General features: G+C 37.7%; 1 protein-coding gene and 1 non-coding gene across 9 annotated transcripts in view; both read left to right on the forward strand.

The window, feature by feature from the left end:
- SIDT1 (SID1 transmembrane family member 1) overlaps window positions 1-18201 on the forward strand; it is a 120753-nt gene that overhangs the window by 61985 nt on the left and 40567 nt on the right. For all 8 annotated transcript variants that reach the window (XM_070465937.1, XM_070465936.1, XM_070465939.1 and 5 more), the window contains 6 exons: window positions 614-715; window positions 1333-1416; window positions 3253-3340; window positions 4881-4952; window positions 5541-5634; window positions 16637-16680. In XM_070465937.1, coding sequence (XP_070322038.1) covers window positions 614-715; window positions 1333-1416; window positions 3253-3340; window positions 4881-4952; window positions 5541-5634; window positions 16637-16680 — 484 coding nt within the window. The remainder of the gene's footprint in view (window positions 1-613; window positions 716-1332; window positions 1417-3252; window positions 3341-4880; window positions 4953-5540; window positions 5635-16636; window positions 16681-18201) is intronic.
- LOC139034879 (U6 spliceosomal RNA) lies at window positions 15011-15117 on the forward strand. Its single transcript, XR_011487458.1, has one exon. It is a non-coding gene; the product is annotated as a U6 spliceosomal RNA (small nuclear RNA).

The following is an 18201-nucleotide window of genomic DNA, read 5'->3' on the forward strand; positions in this document are numbered from 1 at the left end:
ACAAAATTGTGAACATATTTCAGGAGCCTAGATGTAGGGCTTGGTCTTTGAATCTAAATGTCATCTCACTGAGTTCCAGCCAGGAAATAGATTCTTTGGCCAAAAAAAAAAAAAAAAAAAGTCTAGGGGAAAGGTGGGTGTAGTGCTAATCCTTGCCTATGGGAAGGTAGTTAAGATTCTTGAAGAACAAGCTTGTCTGCCTTTCAAGGAAGAGTTCTTATTTCAAAATGACCACATAGAGGTAAACTTTGTTTCCTATAACATTTCACATATCTCTGATTTAAAGGGTGGGGGGATCTTCTTAAGTTGAAATTGGAATGAAGTGTAGCAAACTTTAGTTGAGAATAAATATCATAAAAAATGATACAGCAATGTTGTATTAAATGGCTCCTTTGTCTTGCTCATTGCTGTATTCCTAGTATCTGAGCCCTGCACAGAGCATCTGCTCATTATGCAAGAGATGAATGGCTGGCTGAATTACTGGAGGCTTACTGAGATTTACATCTGAACTTTGTGCCTCATATTAGAGGAAACCACCTTATTCATGAGAAAATAGCTTGTGACTAAACATTTCTTAGCATTAACAAATCCTATCTTTTTTTTTAATTCTCAGTATTTCCTGTACAAATTTCCTGAAGACGTAGACTCAGTTATCATTAAAGTCGTGTCTACATTGGCTTATCCATGCTCTGTTGTCTCAGTCCAGAATATCATGGTGAGTTTCATAACTTGTCAACCTTCCAATATGGAGTTTTATATTGTCTCAGGATAAATGATAGCGTGAGCACCATTTCATCCTCTTACTTTGTACTGCTGACAAGACTGCTAAATACTAAAAGCTGTATCTTGTGCACATAAGTGCACAGTATGTGTTTATAGACATTGATCTGGGGAGATAGAGAGACGTTGACTCTTCACCAAAATGAACAAAGGAAAGAAGGGAAGGAGGGATGATCGTGACAGAGAATAAGGAAGACCAAGTTGTAAACTGCACAAGAAAAACAGAAACCTACTGCTTGTTCTATGTTTTGAATTTTTTGCTGTGTCATTAGACCCTTTCTGTCTCATAAAGTACTAATAAAATATGGGAAAGGTGTTATATACTTTAGGACAGATCTTTTATGTTCTCTTTAATATTAATATAAAGTGACCTTGACTTCAGAGGACAAGGCACCAAATTTTAGGAAAACTATTTCATGACTGTTCTGGGAGGAAACTCTTCATGGTTTCTGGCTCAGTAAGGACCCCCTCCTCTGTGATCCAGGTGGTATGTGTGGTATGTATATATGACATTAGTGATGTTTCCCTTTTTATCCCCCATGCACATGACAGTGCCCAGTATATGATCTCGACCACAATGTGGAATTTAATGGTGTCTACCAGTCCATGACTAAGAAAGCTGCCATCACACTACAGGTGAGACATCACTTCTGTGGGTATCATCGTCAATGACAAAGTTTATAATCAGGTTACCTACTGAACCAGTTTGGTCACCCACTGAATTTACAGAAACCTTAAGGATTACCGCTCACTGTGTACGCTAAATCTCTTTCCTTTCTGATTGATTTCAAAACAAAGATTGCTATACCTGGTGAATAATGCTACTCTACCAGGTGCCCTGTTCCCCTTGGGGAATCTTGGGAACCTGTGACGCAGCAGGAGAGGTGTCTGACAGATTGCTTACAGAGGTAAGGGTGAAAGATTCCAGTCTACTCAATGCGAGGGCGGTGCCAATATAGCATAAAGCTTATCTGATCAATTTAAAACAACTAAATATATTGTACTAAAACAATATTGTAAATCAACTATGTTTGCATGCATGCTCAGTTGCTTACTCTTTCCGACACTACGGACTGCAGCTCACCAGGCTCCTCTGTCCATGGAATTGTCCAGGCAAGAATACTAGAGTGGGTTGCCATTCCCTCCTCCAGGGGATCTTTCCAATCCAGGGATCAAACCTGCATCTCCTGCTTCTCCTGCATTGGCAGACAGATTCTTTACCACTGAGACACCTGAAAATAGTATATTTCAATTTAAAAGACACATATTTTGATACTTTGTACTAGTGACAGTAACCAAAAGAGAACTTCAACTCTGGACAGAAAGGGTAAGTTCAAAGGAATATGAATCACATTTGTGTAGAAGTTTGCCTTTTTGGTATTATAATTAAGTTTTTGTTTTAATGATAATTTTATAGCAAAAATATATACACATCATGTCAGCATATTTTCAAAGAGATTCTGTTCCTGCCTTTAGAGTGGTATTTACTTGAGGTACCTGCAATTTGATATGTTCTCTAGGTAAGGAGATACTGTTTATTGAATAACAGGCCATGAATGAGGAGAGGTTAATTATAATTTAAGTATCAGACCTAAAAACTTCTATTATTCAGGCTTTAATTTTTAATGTCTCAGATTTGATACTGCAAATATCTGCTCTTGTTTGAGTATTTTTTCCCTTAGCACCTCAGCATTATATGGTCCCAAATTTAAAAGGACAAAAAATAAGCATAATAGGAAACTCAGATTTTTACACCATCTGGACAGTAAATTAATGAAGTACAGAGTGTATCAGTACTTTCTTACTCTGAATATATTTGGCAATAAATTAGTACAGCTCTCTGGACTCCTGATTCAGTCTTGGGCCATTTTCTCGGTAGGTTAAACATCAGAAATTTGGGAATAATATAAAGTCAAAATAGTGTAAATATGCTCGATCTTAAACATTATCTAGTCAACCATGCTTCATTCATAGATAACAAACTGAGACACAGAGAAGCTCACTCAGAGAAAGTCAAAGCCAGGACTATAACTCAGGTCTCCTAACTTGAGTATTTGCTTCCCTGACCTAAATTAATTTATCTGCTGACTATATGACTTTTCAGAAAGTCATTTACCATTGAATTTTAAGATAAAAACACTATAAAAAGCTATACCACTATAAAAAGCTAAAACAACTCTAAAAAAGTTTATTGAAGAATTTAATATGTAGGCTGTTGACATATATTTTATACAATTCTAAGCACTCAAGTGGGCACAAGACAGACTGAAATCAGAAGAGTGTATCTACATAATTTCTTGGATATAACAACTATTTTATTATGGCTAACCTAGAGTAGATCATGGGAATGTGAGAGTCCTTTCTAAGGAGTTAGTGAGAGGGATGAACTTTACTTTTTTTCTCTTTCCTTCTTTTTGCCCCCACCACCATGAATTTTCTCCCTTCTTCTCACTATCTTTATGTCTTATGCAGAAGAAAGATTTTCCAGGTGAGCAGTTCTTTGTGGTGTTTGTGATAAAGCCTGAAGATTATGCCTGTGGAGGATCTTTCTTCATCCAGGGTAAGCAACAGTGAGGAATATTTGGCTATGTAGAAAAACGTAACGGAATGGAATGGAAACGAACCAAAAAGTTCATTTTGGCCCCTTATGATCCCTTTCAACCATCTCTAGTTCCAAGAAATCAGGGTTATCAGCAGTGGCTTGGCAAAGCAGTCTGAGATGTACTTGAGAAAAAAATAAAGGGAAGAAAATAATAGATCTCAAGACATTATTGATCCTTGAATCTTTTCTAAGTCTTGTACTTCCTCAGACTACATGAGGTAAGTTGGCTCTTTACTCAACAAATATTTACTACTATGAAGTAATGGGGCTTCCTTGGTAGCTCAGATGGTAAAGAATTCCTGTGCAATGCAGGAGACCCAGGTTTAATCCCTGAGTCGGGAAGATTCCTTGGAGAAGGGAATGACTACCCACTCCAATATTCTTGTCTGGAGAATTCCACAGACAGAGGAGCTTGGTGGGCTATAACCAATGGGGTCGCAAAGAGTCAGACATGACTGAGTGACTAACACACACACACACACGCACACAAATAATGATTTTAATACAGCAAATCGAGGTCCATTTACTAAGATCATTTTGGTAGCTAGCAGTAATGGAGCCACCTATATTTATCAGTAGTCATCATTTCCCCAGGAAAAGTCAGAATTCTCAATTCCCACTGCCAAAATTGTCCCTTTCAAGATAGTAAGTAAGCAAAGTAGGGCAATTTATCCCAATTGACAACTTACCCAATGTGTAAGCTCTTAGGCACAATACAGTGGTTGTGGGCAACTACCCGCTAATTACCACGGCAATGGAAAAGGCTGTTGATTGAAAACATGGACCCCTCAACAGCTGATGGGCCACATGTGACTAACATGGAGAGTGTTTACTGTTGAGTGTAACACTGTTCTCTTGGTATTCAGGTGAATCTTCTTCTCATGTATTCTTTTTTTTAGTCACTGTTTTAATTTTTATTGGAATATATTTGCTTCACAATGTTGTGTTAGTTTCTGCTGAACAACAATGTGCATCAGCCAAATGTATACATGTATCCCCTCCCGCTTGAGCCTCCTCATATATTCTTTAATCTCTTAGTTACATAGCTCTAGAGTTTTGCCAACATCCAATGTTCTTGCAAACTACAAGTCTTTTAATGGCTATATAAGAAAAGCAAATTCTCACTGGCTAGAAAAATGCAAACCAAAAGATGAATGAGCTCTTTATTTTTGCAGCTGTTTTCCTCAGATTTCCATGGTACATTGAATCATAGGTGATATGAGCAGAAAGGTCAAGACTTCTTCATTTAAGAAATGAGGCTACATTCTCGATTAAGTCACTTGGTGCTACCAAAATGCACCCAAACAAAGGTCAAATGGAAAGTTTTAACCAAAGAGTATTAGATGGTTTGATGGTTTGGTGATTTGTTTTCATGTAGCTCTTGCTAAAAGAAAATTTAGCAACCAGAATTCATCCTGGATAGTTTTTAAACAACTGTTCAGATGAGAGGCCAGGAACCTAGTATCTGACCCATTGTGCTTTGTTCTTTTTTTATCAGAAAAGGAAAACCAGACTTGGAATCTACAACGGGCAAAGAACCTTCAAGTGACCATTGTTCCTTCCATTAAAGGTCAGTTTTGGTTGTTATTGTCGAGTCACTAAGTCGTGTCCAACTCTTTGCAACCCCATGGACAGAAGCACACCAGGCTTCTCTGTCTTTCACCATCTCCTAGAGTTTGCTCAGATTCATGTCCATTGAGTCAGTGATGCTAACTACCTCATGCTCTGCTGCCCTCTTCTCCTTGTACCGGGATTCAGTGGAGAGATTCCTGTCAAGAAGGAGATCATGTCATTCAGTGCTAATGTCATCCTTCCAGAGAAACATCATAAGAAACCAAACGTTTACCTTAGAGATAGAAGAGAGAATCAAAGCATTTTGTTAAATTCCTTATAGAAAGAAAGGGAAGTCAGTTATGATTTTGTATATAGGAAGTCCCTCCCAGCTCCCCTAAGGAAGTCATCACTGTGAAAGGCAGCCATTTATGGTCATTTATGGACCATGACTGGGTGACCTCCAGTAGCTTCCCTGCTTTGAATGGGATTATTTTAGGATTTAAGAATGGGTGTGATGCAGATGGGCCTGTGAAGCTGTCCTATCCCAAACATGGTCCTCTTTTCTCCTGAGGACATCCTGACCAGATCTATTCTCTTTCCTCAGGATCCGTTTATGTGAAATCCATTCTTCTCAGTTTCCTCATCTTCTTCTCCTTCTACTTGGGATGCCTGTTTGTTGCATTCATTCATTATATCAGGTATGTTAAGAACTTCAAGAAATGTCAACCCCCTTCACCTGTCTCTGCTTAGCAGTTAGCACATTAGAGTCATACTGACTGGATTCAATTCTACCTTAGCCACTGTGTGATCTTGGGCAAGTTACTTAATCTTTCTGTACTTCAGTTTCCTCATCTGTAAAATGAGATAATAATTTACCTCACCGATCAGTATAAGTGCAGTGTTTATATCAATGTCCTACACAGAGTAAGTGTTGGTAGTGATAGCTACTTTCATAGCTAGTGAAACTTCAACAGAAGGGCAGCTTGGGTATTTTTTAGAACAGAAAATGCTCAGTGTAGATCTTATGGAATGTAGGAAATCAGTTTTACCTAACATGGAGATTTAGAAACAGCTTTGAGCATTGCATTAAAAAGTAGAATTAATGCCTAAAATAAATCTTGTGGTATAATAAGTGCCAGGAGTAATAAATATGCTGTGACACTATATTACCAGGTGCTTTTTTACTGTTACAGCATCAATTTTACAGTCAAATATTCCCTGAGAGAAAAAAAGGAGATAATCATGCTGTAATTTGACCAAGGAAATTTCCCTTCCCAAGAGTTTGGAGCCCCCAGTGAAAAAGAGTTGTAGTCTTTCCTTGTATCTCTGAACAAGCCTGAATTTGAGAATTCCATAGTTTGTCCTGGTCTCTGTGAAACAACTGCAAAGGAATGGCAGGAGGTACAATAAACAAATGTTCTCTCTCTTCTTGAGCATCTGAAGAAAACAAAGCCAATGTAGTTTTCAGATTACTGGAAAAGATAAGCCTCTTCTGTAGAAAAACCTCACAACTACCACAGCAATACAACTTCTCAGTGATACAGGCCTACCTCTGACCCTAAAATGAATCCCTCTGTGACCTTTATGAAGCTTTGCAACTGAAAAACTGACTTCAAAAACCGTTGACCATATCTGGGACAATTTGAGCACCAAAGTAATTAAGGAGAATAGTGAATTATAAACCATTGAGAAAAACAGAAATTCATGAATCCTTATAAATAAGGGAGAGAGGAAGGAAAAAAAGGGAGGGAGGGGAGGAGGGAGCAAAGGAGGAAGATAAGAGGGAAGGAAGGACCTAAATACTTACATATATACATTCAATGAATTCAACAAAATTACCAAAACATTTCCACATTAGGGAAAGGAGCCATTAGCAAATATTGACATAAGAGGGAGGATTCTCGCCTACAGCAGAACACCAAACACTGACTGGTAAATAAGGAGAGACTCCCTGAATTGGAAAATCAGTATTTTGCATAGATCAGGTTAAGAATCATCAATGAATACTAAAGCTAGGAGGAAGATCTGATGAGGATCAAGATATTTGCATGGGCTTAAAGTGATTCCCCACAAAAAGCTTGGAAGTTGTAAGGGAAAAATAGTAATTATACAGAGGAGAAATTGGATGATTGACAGGGTGATGAATATTAATATGACCAGAGGGAAGATGGACACTTCCAGGTGTGACACCCTGAAAAGGACACAGCCTCACTTGTGCAGTATTCCAGCCGGAAATGCCCATTTTTACTATAATCATGAGGAAAAAACTAGACAAACTTAAAATGTTGAACAATCTATTAAAATGTGTCACAAAAGACAAAAATTAGCTACAGAAATGTTCGAGATTGACTGAGACTGAAGATACATGATGACTAAAGACAATACTTGATCTCAGACTGGATCTTTTACTAGAAGAAAATATGCTATAAAGGACATTACTGGATCAATTGACACAACTATAATACAGACAAGATAAGAATATCATATCAATGTTAAGTGTATCGAATTTGACAACTACACTGTGATTATGTAAGAGACTATCTTTATTCTTTGAGAAGTATTTAGGCATAAAAATTAATGACATATGCAATTTACTTTTAAATCGTTCCAAAAAATTTTATATATACATATATATGAAAACTGGAGAAGGAAATGGCAACCCACTCCAGTATTCTTGCCTGGAAAATCCCATGGACAGAAGAGCCTGGTGGGCTACAGTCCATTGGGTCACAAAGAGTTGGACACAAGTGAGTGACTAACACACATTTATGAAAACACACACATGCACCCAGAGACAAAGAATGATATAGCAAAGGGAGTAATATGCTAACAATAAGTGAATCTAGATAACAATATATGGGTATTCTATGGTCTATTCTTATAGCTTCTCCAAAAATTTGAAATTATTTTCAAATAAAAAATGATAAAAACAAAAACACCAGTCTACAAGCAAATACACCTGGAAAGTATATATACATTAACTGTTTATCAGCTCAATTAATTGATTAGATCATAACCACTAACATAGAACAAGTACTTGCTCTATGCCAGGCACTGCACTGGGCCTTCTAAGTAGATTCTCATCTAAATCTCAACAACAGTAAATACTAGTTTTATGATTATTATTTGACAGTTAAGAATACTGAGGTATTGAGAGGTTAAATAATTTGACCAAGAATTCACAGCCACTAAATGAAGGAGATGGGATTTGAACCTAGGCAGTCTGGCTGGATCATTGAAAAAGCAAGAGAGTTCCAGAAAAACATCTATTTCTGCTTTATTGACTATGCCAAAGCTTTTGACTGTGGATCACAATAAACTCTGGAAAATTTTGAAAGAGATGGGAATACCAGACCACCTGACCTGCCTCTTGAGAAACCTGTATGCAGGTCAGGAAGCAACAGTTAAAACTGGACATGGAACAACAGACTGGTGCCAAATAGGAAAAGGAGTACGTCAAGGCTGTATACTGTCACCCTGCTTATTTAACTTATATGCAGAGTACATCATGAGAATTGCTGGGCCGGAAGAAGCACAAGCTGGAATCAAGATTGCGGGGAGAAATATCAATAACCTCAGATGTGCAGATGGCACCACTCTTATGGCAGAAAGTGAAGAACTACTAAAGAGCCTCTTGATGAAAGTGAAAGAGGAGAGTGAAAAAGTTGGCTTAAAGCTCAGTATTCAGAAAACTAAGATCATGGCATCTGGTCCCATCACTTCATGGCAAATAGATGGGGAAACATTGGGAACAGTGTCAGACTTTTTGGAGGGGGGCTCCAAAATCACTGCAGATGGTGATTGCAGCCATGAAATTAAAAGACATTTACTCCTTGGAAGGAAACTTATGACCAACCTAGACAGCATATTAAAAAGCAGAGACATTACTTTGCCAACAAACGTCTGTCTAGTCAAGGCTATGGTTTTTCCAGTAGTCATGTATGGATGTGAGAGTTGGGCTATAAAGAAAGCTGAGCACCAAAGAACTGATGCTTTTGAACTGTGGTGTTGGAGAAGACTCTTGAGAGTTCCCTGGACTGCAAGGAGATCCAACCAGTCCCTCCTAAAGGAGATCAGTCCTGGGTATTCATTGGAAGGACTGATGTTGAAGCTGAAACTCCAATACTTTGGCCACCTGATGCAAAGAGCTGACTCATTGGAAAAGACCCTGATGCTGGAAAAGATTGAGGTCAGAGGAGAAGGGGACGACAAAGGATGAGATGGTTGGATGGCATCACCAACTCAATGGACGTAGGTTTGGGTGGACTCCAGGAGCTGGTGATGGACAGGGAGGCCTGCTGAGCTGTGGTTCATGGGATTCCAAAGAGTCGGGCACGACTGAGCGACTGAACTGAACTGAACTGAACTGAGTCTGGCTCCAGAGTCTTAGCTCTTAAAGCAAGCTGGTCAAGATGGGACTGGAGTGGGCAGGGCATGTGAGGGAAGGCAGTCTTGATTAAGGAGACCAGATCCAAAGCCTGGCACCCCAGCATGGATTCAATTGAAAAAGAGTCCAAAAAGCTGCCAACTTTGATTCAGATGAGTTTTAGTGTGATGGAAAAAGAAGTTCATCTTTTCTGCCTCTACCACCGTCTCTACCACTGATGTTTTAGATTTTAGAAGATAGGATTTTACCTCTTTAGTTACCTAGCAGAAATAATCAACACTAAGACAGAGAGAAAAATTAAGTTAATAACTGGATATCAATCTCTCTAAAGCTGTTATGCAGCTTGCTGAAGTGAACACAGTTTTTAAAAGTTGCGGCCTAAAGCTCTATTGAAACCTCTGGCTGCCCCAGATTACTGTGCTACAGTCAACTGTACAAAAATAGAATCTTTCCAAATACAGGCAAACTGAAAATAGGGATCTGGAGACATAAGAACTACTTGGCATCTAACTAGGGAAACAGAATGAGAGAAAATGCCAACAGAAATCTTCCTTCATTGAACTGAGCAGAAATCACAAAGCTTTCTACAAAAGCAAGTGAAGCCAGTCCTGGAGCAGAATACCATTTGTTTGTTGAGCCTCCTGTTCCTTATTACCAATACCTGTAGTGTTTGCAGCACATGCTATTGCTATGAGGTGAGGGTGAAAACACTGATTAGAGACATGGCTCCTGTCCTCAGGGAGCTCAGAATCCAAAGTGTTTTTATGCTTTTTTCTGTTTTTTTCTTTTCTCTTTTAATGTTTTTTTGGCTCAACTCTATTCCCCTCCCACCTCCGAGCTGCAGTTCATTTAACAAGTATTTATGGAGCCCCTGCAATGATACTCTGAGTCAAGCACTGACTGCATCCATGTCTTTCATTCCTTCCTCTCAGTCACCCTGCCAGACATTGAATTCAAACTGCATAATACTGATTACTTGTCCTTCTGTTGATTCCTGTATTAATTATCTGTTACCACAATAACACTGCATAAAAATCAACCATAAAAATTCCAATGGCATACAGCAATACATATTTATATTTGCTCATAGGTCAGCTGGATGATTCTGCCAATTTGACCTCTGGACTAGGCTCAGGGGCTTCCCAGGTGGCACTAGTGGTAAAGAACCTGCCTGCAATGCAGGAGATACAAGAGATGTGGATTGATCCCTGGGTCGGAAAGATCCCCTGGAGGAGGGCGTGGCAACCCACTCCAGTATTCGTGCCTGGAGAATCCTGTGGACAGAGAAGCCTGGCCGTCTACAGTCCATAATAGGGTCACACAGAGTCGGACACGACTGAGTGACTTAGCATGCACACATGCGCTAGGTTTCAGAGATCTCAGCTGGGGTGGTCATAATGTGAAATTATTGGACAGGTTAGAGAAGCACTGACTCTTCCAGACCGGCCTCAGCTGTACTTTGCCCCTCATCCTCCAGCAGGCAAGCCCTGGTTTATTGTATCTCCAAGAGAAATTGCACAAAAATGCAGGGCTTCCTTAAGGTGTACACTTTAAAGAGATACAATATCACTTCCCCCTTAGTGTCCTTGGTCAAATCGAGTGATGAGCCCAATCCAGATGCAAGAGGTGAAGATACAGACTGCATTTTTGATTGAATGGGCTGAATATAAGATGAAATGTAGCCATTTTTCAACCAACCTAGAATAGTTCTCATTTACTCTTTTTTCTTTCATTCATTGTATACTGCTTGCCTCACACTAGCTTTGTAAATCACTGAACTCCTCTAGTAAAGAATTTTGTCAGCTCCAAAACCTAGAGCAAATGTGGGTATAGCCCATTAATACAAACAGTCATTTTTTATCTGCTCATATAATTGCTTGCTAGTTAATATCACTAAACTTGTTTTTTTAGAGGGACTTCACTAGAGCCTCATTTGCCAGCTAGATCCATCAGACCCAATTGTAACTGCACTCCTTAATGATATGGCTCAACAAATATTTACTTATCCTTTTCTGGGTGCCAGGCCCTGTCCCAAAGGTTAGGGATTCAGTGATGAACAAGACAGTCTAGATCCCTGCTCTAATAGAATTTATATTGTACAAAGGGAAGACAGATAAGGAGGCAAGAAATTAATAAAAAAAATAACTTCAGCTGGAGAACAAACACATTAATGACTTTATTGAGATGTAATTCATAGATCATAAAATCTACTCCTTTTTAAAAATTCAATGGTTTTAGCATATTCATAGTTGCACAACCATCACCACTATCTAACTTTCATCATCTCTAAAAAGAAACCCTGAGTTTTCCAAAATTATAGGATACAAGATCAATATACAGAAATCAATTGTATTTCTATACACTAGCAAATTTACAATTCAAACATGAAGTCAGGAAAATGATCTATTAACAATAGCATCAAAAAAAATAAAACACTTAAGAAAAGAATTTAACAAATTAAATATAAGACTTGTACATTGAAACCTACAAACATCCTTGAAAGAAATTAAAGAAAACCTAAATATATGAAAAGACATTCTATATTCATGAATTGGAAGACTTAATATTGTTTAAATGGTATAGTAGATAGAATAGTGGCCCCCAAAAGATGTCCATATTCTAACATTTAGAACCTGTGACTATATTCTTTACATGTCAAAAGAGATTTTACAGATGTGATAAAGTTATGGTGGTTATCCTAGATTATCTGTGTAATGTATAATGTAATTATACATTCTAATGTAATCACAAGGGTCCTTATAAGAGAAAGGCAAGAGAGTCAAAGTAGGAGGAGGTATGCTGAGGAAAGGAGAGGTTAGAGTAACGTATCTGAAGATGGGGAAGGAGCCATGCCTCAGGGAATGAAGGCTACCTCTAGAAGTTGGAAAAGGCAAAGAAGTGGATCCTTCCTTGGAGTTTTCAGAAGGAATACAGTCCTGCTGATATCTTAATGTTAGCCACATAAGACTCATTTTAGAATTGACATCCATAACTGAAAATAATAAATGTGTATTGTTGTAAACCATAATATTGTGATAATTTGTTATAGCAGCAATATAAACTAAAAGATGTGGCAATATTCCTCTAACTGATCTACAGATTCAACACAATTCCTATGAAAGTTCCAGCTGACTTTCTTCCAAAAATTGATAAACTCATCCTAAAATTCACATGGAAATGCAGGGGATCCCAAATAGGAAAAACAATCATGACAAAAAGAACAAAGACTCTGAACTCCCAATGCAGGGGGCCTGGGTTTGATTCCTTGTCAGGGAACTAGATCCCACATGCCTCAACTAAGAGTTCACATGCCACAACTAAAACATCCCAGGTGTCACAACTAAGAACAGGGCAGTCAAATAAATAAATATTAAAAAAAAAAACAAAACCCTCTGGCACTGACATAAGAAAAGACATATAGATCAATGAAACGGAATTGAAAGTTCAGAAATAAACCCTTACATTTATGGTCAGTTGATTTTTGACAAGGATATACCAAGACAATTCAATGAAACAAGAATATTCTTTTCAACAAATACTACTGAGACACTTCGGCTTCCACATGAAAAAGAATGAACTTGTACACCTACCTCAGTTCAGATCGGTTCAGCCGCTCAGTCATGTCTGACTCTTTATGACCCCTTGGACTGCAGCACGACAAGCCTCCCTGTCCATTGCCAACTCGCAGAGCTTACTTAAACTTATGTCCATTGAGTCAATGATGCCATCCAACCATCTCATCCTCTGTCTTCCCCTTCTCCTCCTGCCTTCAATCTTACCCAGCATCAGGGTCTTTTCAAATGAGTCAGTTCTTCACATCAGGTGGCCAAAGCATTGGAATTTCAGCTTCAGCACTACCTCAGAACATACAAAAAAGTAAACTCTAAATAGAACAAAGATCTAAATAAAAGAGTCAAATGTATAAAATTCTTAGAAGAAAACACAGGATTAGGTAATAGTTTCTTAGATATGACACCCAAAGTGCAAGTAACAAAAAAAAAAAAAATAGTCCAAATAAGTTGGACTTCATCAAAATTAAAACGTTTGTATTTTTAAAGACATTATCAAGAAAGTGAAAATACAACACAAAAAAATTGGAAAAAAATGTTTGCAAATCATATATCCATAATAGTCTAGTATTTACAACTATATTAAGAATCCTTCCAACCCAATGATAAAAAGAAAAATATCCCAATTTTAAAATGGCATTTTTTAATTAAATAGATGTTTCTCCAAAGAAAATATATAAATGGCCAATAAGCATATGAAAAGATGTTTAAAATCATTAGCCATCAAGGAAATGCAAGTCAGACTACAATGAGATATCGTATTATATCCACTAGGATGGTTACAATAAAAAATTTTACTGGAAAAATAACAAGAGTTGATGATGATGTCAGGGAAATGAGAAACTTCTACATTGCTAGTGGGAATGTAAAATAGCTCCTGCTATCAAGTTGCAGTGGAAAACAGCTTTTAAAAAAAAAGTTAAACATAGAGTTACCTCATACCAACCACTTCCATTCCTAGATATATACCCAAGAGAATTTAACACATATATCCACACAAAAACTTGCACACAAATATTCATAGCAGTGCTATTCATGATAGCTAAAATGTGGAAATAATCAAAGTGTACATCAAGTATAAACAAATAAACTTGGTATATCCATACAATAGATATGATTATCCAGCCATAAAAAGATTTTCAATGAGTGGTGCTGGGAAAACTGGACAGCTACATGTAAAAGAATAAAATTAGAACATTCTCTAACACTGTACATACACACACACACACAAAAGCTATAACAAATCAAACACCTAAATGTAAAGCTGGACACGATAAAACTCAGAGAAAAAAAAAACTCAGAGAAAAACATAGGCAGAACATCCTTTAACATAAATTGCAGCAATCTATTTTTGATCCACCTCTTAGAGTAATGAAAATAAAAACAAAAATAAACAAACAGGGCCTAATTAAAAGCGTCTGCACAGCAAAGGAAACCCTAAACAAGACAAAAAGACAACCCAGTGAATGGGAGAAAGTACTTGCAAATGAAGTGACCGAAAAGGGATTAATTCCCAAAATATACAAACAGCTCATGCAGTTCTCTGTCCAAAAAAAAAAAAAAAAAAAAAAACCCAATCAAAAAAATGGGCAGAAAATCTAAATAGACATTTCTCCAAAGAAGGCATGGAGATGGCCAGAAAGCACATGAAAAGATGCTCAACATCACTATCAGAGAAATGCAAATCAGAATTACATACAGATATCACCACACACCAATCAGGATGGTTATCATCAAAGTTTACAAACAATAGGGACTTCCCTGCTGGTTCAGTGGTTGAGAATCCACCCTGCAATGCAACTAGGGATCAACACGCATCAAACACCCTGGATATGTGTTTGATCCCTGGTTGGGCAGAAGAACAACTACTCCCCCACGTCGCAATTACTAAATCCATTCACCACAGCTAGAGAGTCTGCACTGCAGCAAAAGACCCCAAGTGCTGCAACTAAGACTCCAAGCTGTCAAATGAATATTTTTTTTTAAGTTTACAAACAATAAATGCTGAAGACAGTTTGGAGAACTACATTCCTACACTGTTGGTGGGAATGTAAATTGATACAGTCATCATGGAGAACTGTATGCAAGTTCCTTAAAAAACTAAAAATAGAACTACCAGTGCTCACTTGGGCAACACATATACTAAAATTGGAACAATAAAGAGAAGATTAGCATGACCCCTGCGCAAGGATGACATGCAAATTCATGAAGTGTTCCATGTTTTTCCTTTTACATTTCTGTCTATACATTCTATTAATTTTTGAGAGTTTGATGTTGAAACGCCAACTAAAAATCTTAATTTACCTACTTTAAGAAATAATTGTAATATATAGTGGAACTATATGTAACTTTGTTCTGTATTTTTGGAGTCTCTTATAAATGTGTTATCATACTTTCATAGTTTAAAAAATAAAGAAGAAAAAATAGAACTACCATATGATCCAGCAATCTCACTCCTCAGCATATATCCAGAGAAAATCATAATCTGAAAGGATATATGCACTCTGATGTTCATTGTAGCACTGTTTACAATAGCCAAGACATGGAAGCAACCTAAGTGTCCATCAACAGAGGGATGGAAAAAGAAGATATGGTATGTGTGTGTGTGCGCGAACACGTGTGCACACATACACACACACTCACACACACATATAATGGAATATTATTCAGCCATGAAAATGAACAAAATAATGCCATTTGCAGTAACATGGAGGGACCTAGAGATTATCATACTAAGTCAGACAGAGAAAGACAAATATTATATGACATCACTCTTACATGGAATCTCATTTTTTAAAAAGATACAAATGAAACTTATGTACAAAACAGAAACAGACTTACAGATATCAAAAAGAAATTTCTGGTTATAAAGGGGGAAAGAGTGGAGAGATAAATCAGGAGCTTGGGATGGACACACACATACTGCTATACATAAGATAAATAATCAACAAGGACCTGCTGTATAACACAGGAAGCTCTACTCAATATTCTGTGATAATCCATATGAGAAAAGAACCTAAAAAAGAATGAATGTATGTATATGTGTAACTGAATCACTTTGCTGTACACCTGAATCTAGTACAACATTATAAATCAACTATACTCCAATAAAATCAAACATTTAAAAAAGATTTACATATTCATTCATGCTACCACACAGCATTATGCTAAGTGAGAGAAGACAAAGAGACCACATACAATATAATTCCATTTATACATGAAATATCCAGAATAGGCAATTTTATAGCAGTAAAAAGTACATTAGTGTTTCCCCAGGGCAGGGATAAATAGAGAATGGGGAGTGACTGCTATTGTTTGAGATTTCTTTGGGTGATGATGAAAATGTTCTGGACGTAGAGAATAGTGATGGTTGCCCAACTTTGTGAATATACTAAAATTGGTTGAATTGTGCACATTAAAGGATGAATTTTACGGCATGTGAATGATCTGAAAATAAATGAATGTGGAAATAAATGGCATGTATGTGCCTTATGTGCCTAGGTGTGGAATTGCTGGGTCATATTGCATCTCTAGGTTTACCTTTTTGAGGAACTGCCAAATGGTTTTTCAAAGTGGCTGCTCCATTTTACAGTTCTACCAGCAGTGTGTCAGAGTTCCAATTTCTGTACCTCCAAAGGTCCATTTGAGATCCCAGCAGAGAAATCTGCAACAAAGTCTATGGAAACAAACATAAAATGCTTAGGTTTTTGCTGTCTTAGGAACATGTGTATGTCTTGTCTGCAGGTTTCAGAGAAAATCCACTGATGGAAGCTTTGGTTCCAATGATGGTAAGAAAAATCCCTGGTTTCAATTCAAACTGATGTCCAGTAAAAGATAACTTTTACTGGTACTTCTGTCTCTTTGACTTCTGTGATTTTCAAATCCTCTGTTGATTCCCATCCCTCCAGAGTGGTTTAATCTGTAGTCTTTCTACAGAAAGCAGAGCTAGTAAGAACCAATCATATAACACAGTATAAGTTTTGGGTGTACAGCATGATTCTATACTTGTATAGACTGCAAAATGATCACCACTGGAAATCTAATTAACATCCATCACCACCAGTGAAGTTGCTTAGTCGTGTCTGACTCTTTGCGATCCCATGGACTGTAGCCTACCAGGCTCCTCCATCCATGCAATTTTCCAGGCAAGAGTACTGGAGTGGGTTGCCATTTCTTTCTCCAGGGGATCTTCCCAACCCAAGGATCGAACCCTGGTCTCCTGCATTGCAGGCAGACGCTTTACCATCTGAGCTACCGGGGAAGCCCAAGGTGATCCATCACTACACATAATTTTTTCTTGTGGTGAGAATTTTTAAGATCAATTCTTTTAGCAACTTTCAAGTATGCAGTACATTATTATTAACTCTAGTCACCATGTTGTACAGGACATCCTCAGGACTTATATTTTAAAACTGGAAGTTGGTACCTTTTATGTATCCTATTTTCTAAAAAGTCTAAATCAGCATGAGTTACTTAGTGTTGACAAGATCAAGAAGGCTCTAAAAATTAGCTCAGAGCTAGAGGTACCCTTCAGATGGCAAGCAGAAATGGATGAGTGATCCAAAAAATAAATAAATAAAGATGCATCAGTTGGATTCATGTGGCTGCAGGTAAAAACAAAGTTTATCTCAAACATACTTAAACAATAAAGAGTGTCTCCTCTCCCTGAAAGTTGAGCAAAAAGGTAAACTTCAGGATTCACTGAATCCAGTGGCTCAGGTCCTTTTGCTTGCCATTCCCCTGGTTCTGCTTTTCCCCTTTTTCAGAAGCACCTAGAAGCTTCTTTCATGTTTCATTGTCCTAGAATGGATCATATACTTATTTCTAAACCAGTCACTCCTAAGGAATCTATTTACCTAAGATCAGTCAAGCCTGCTTATAGAATTAGGGTTAGGTCATCCTTCTCTAGGATCAGGGTTTCTCAAACTCAACATTATTGACACTACAGTCAGATGATTCTTTATTGTTGGGAGCTGCCCTGTACATTGTAGGATGTTTAACCACATTCTTCACCTCAATCTATTAGAATTCAGTAATACACTCCCTCCTTGTGACAATAGAAAATATTCCCAGACATTGTCAAATGTCCTTCTGGGAGCAAAATGTCCCCCCTACTCCTACCCCCAACTGAGAATCACTGATTTAAAAACGTGGGCTGCCAGGCACAGGTGAGAAGACAGGAACAAAATCCTGGCTTAGTTAGAAAATAGGAATGTTCATGCCAAAGGGCTTTGAAATTAGGAGGAAGTAAGGAACCTTTATCGGAGAAGGCAATGGCACCCCTCTCCAGTACTCTTGCCTGGAAAATC

The sequence above is a fragment of the Odocoileus virginianus genome, chromosome 4 (genome assembly GCF_023699985.2).
Source record: "Odocoileus virginianus isolate 20LAN1187 ecotype Illinois chromosome 4, Ovbor_1.2, whole genome shotgun sequence".
Classification (NCBI taxonomy): domain Eukaryota; kingdom Metazoa; phylum Chordata; class Mammalia; order Artiodactyla; family Cervidae; genus Odocoileus; species Odocoileus virginianus.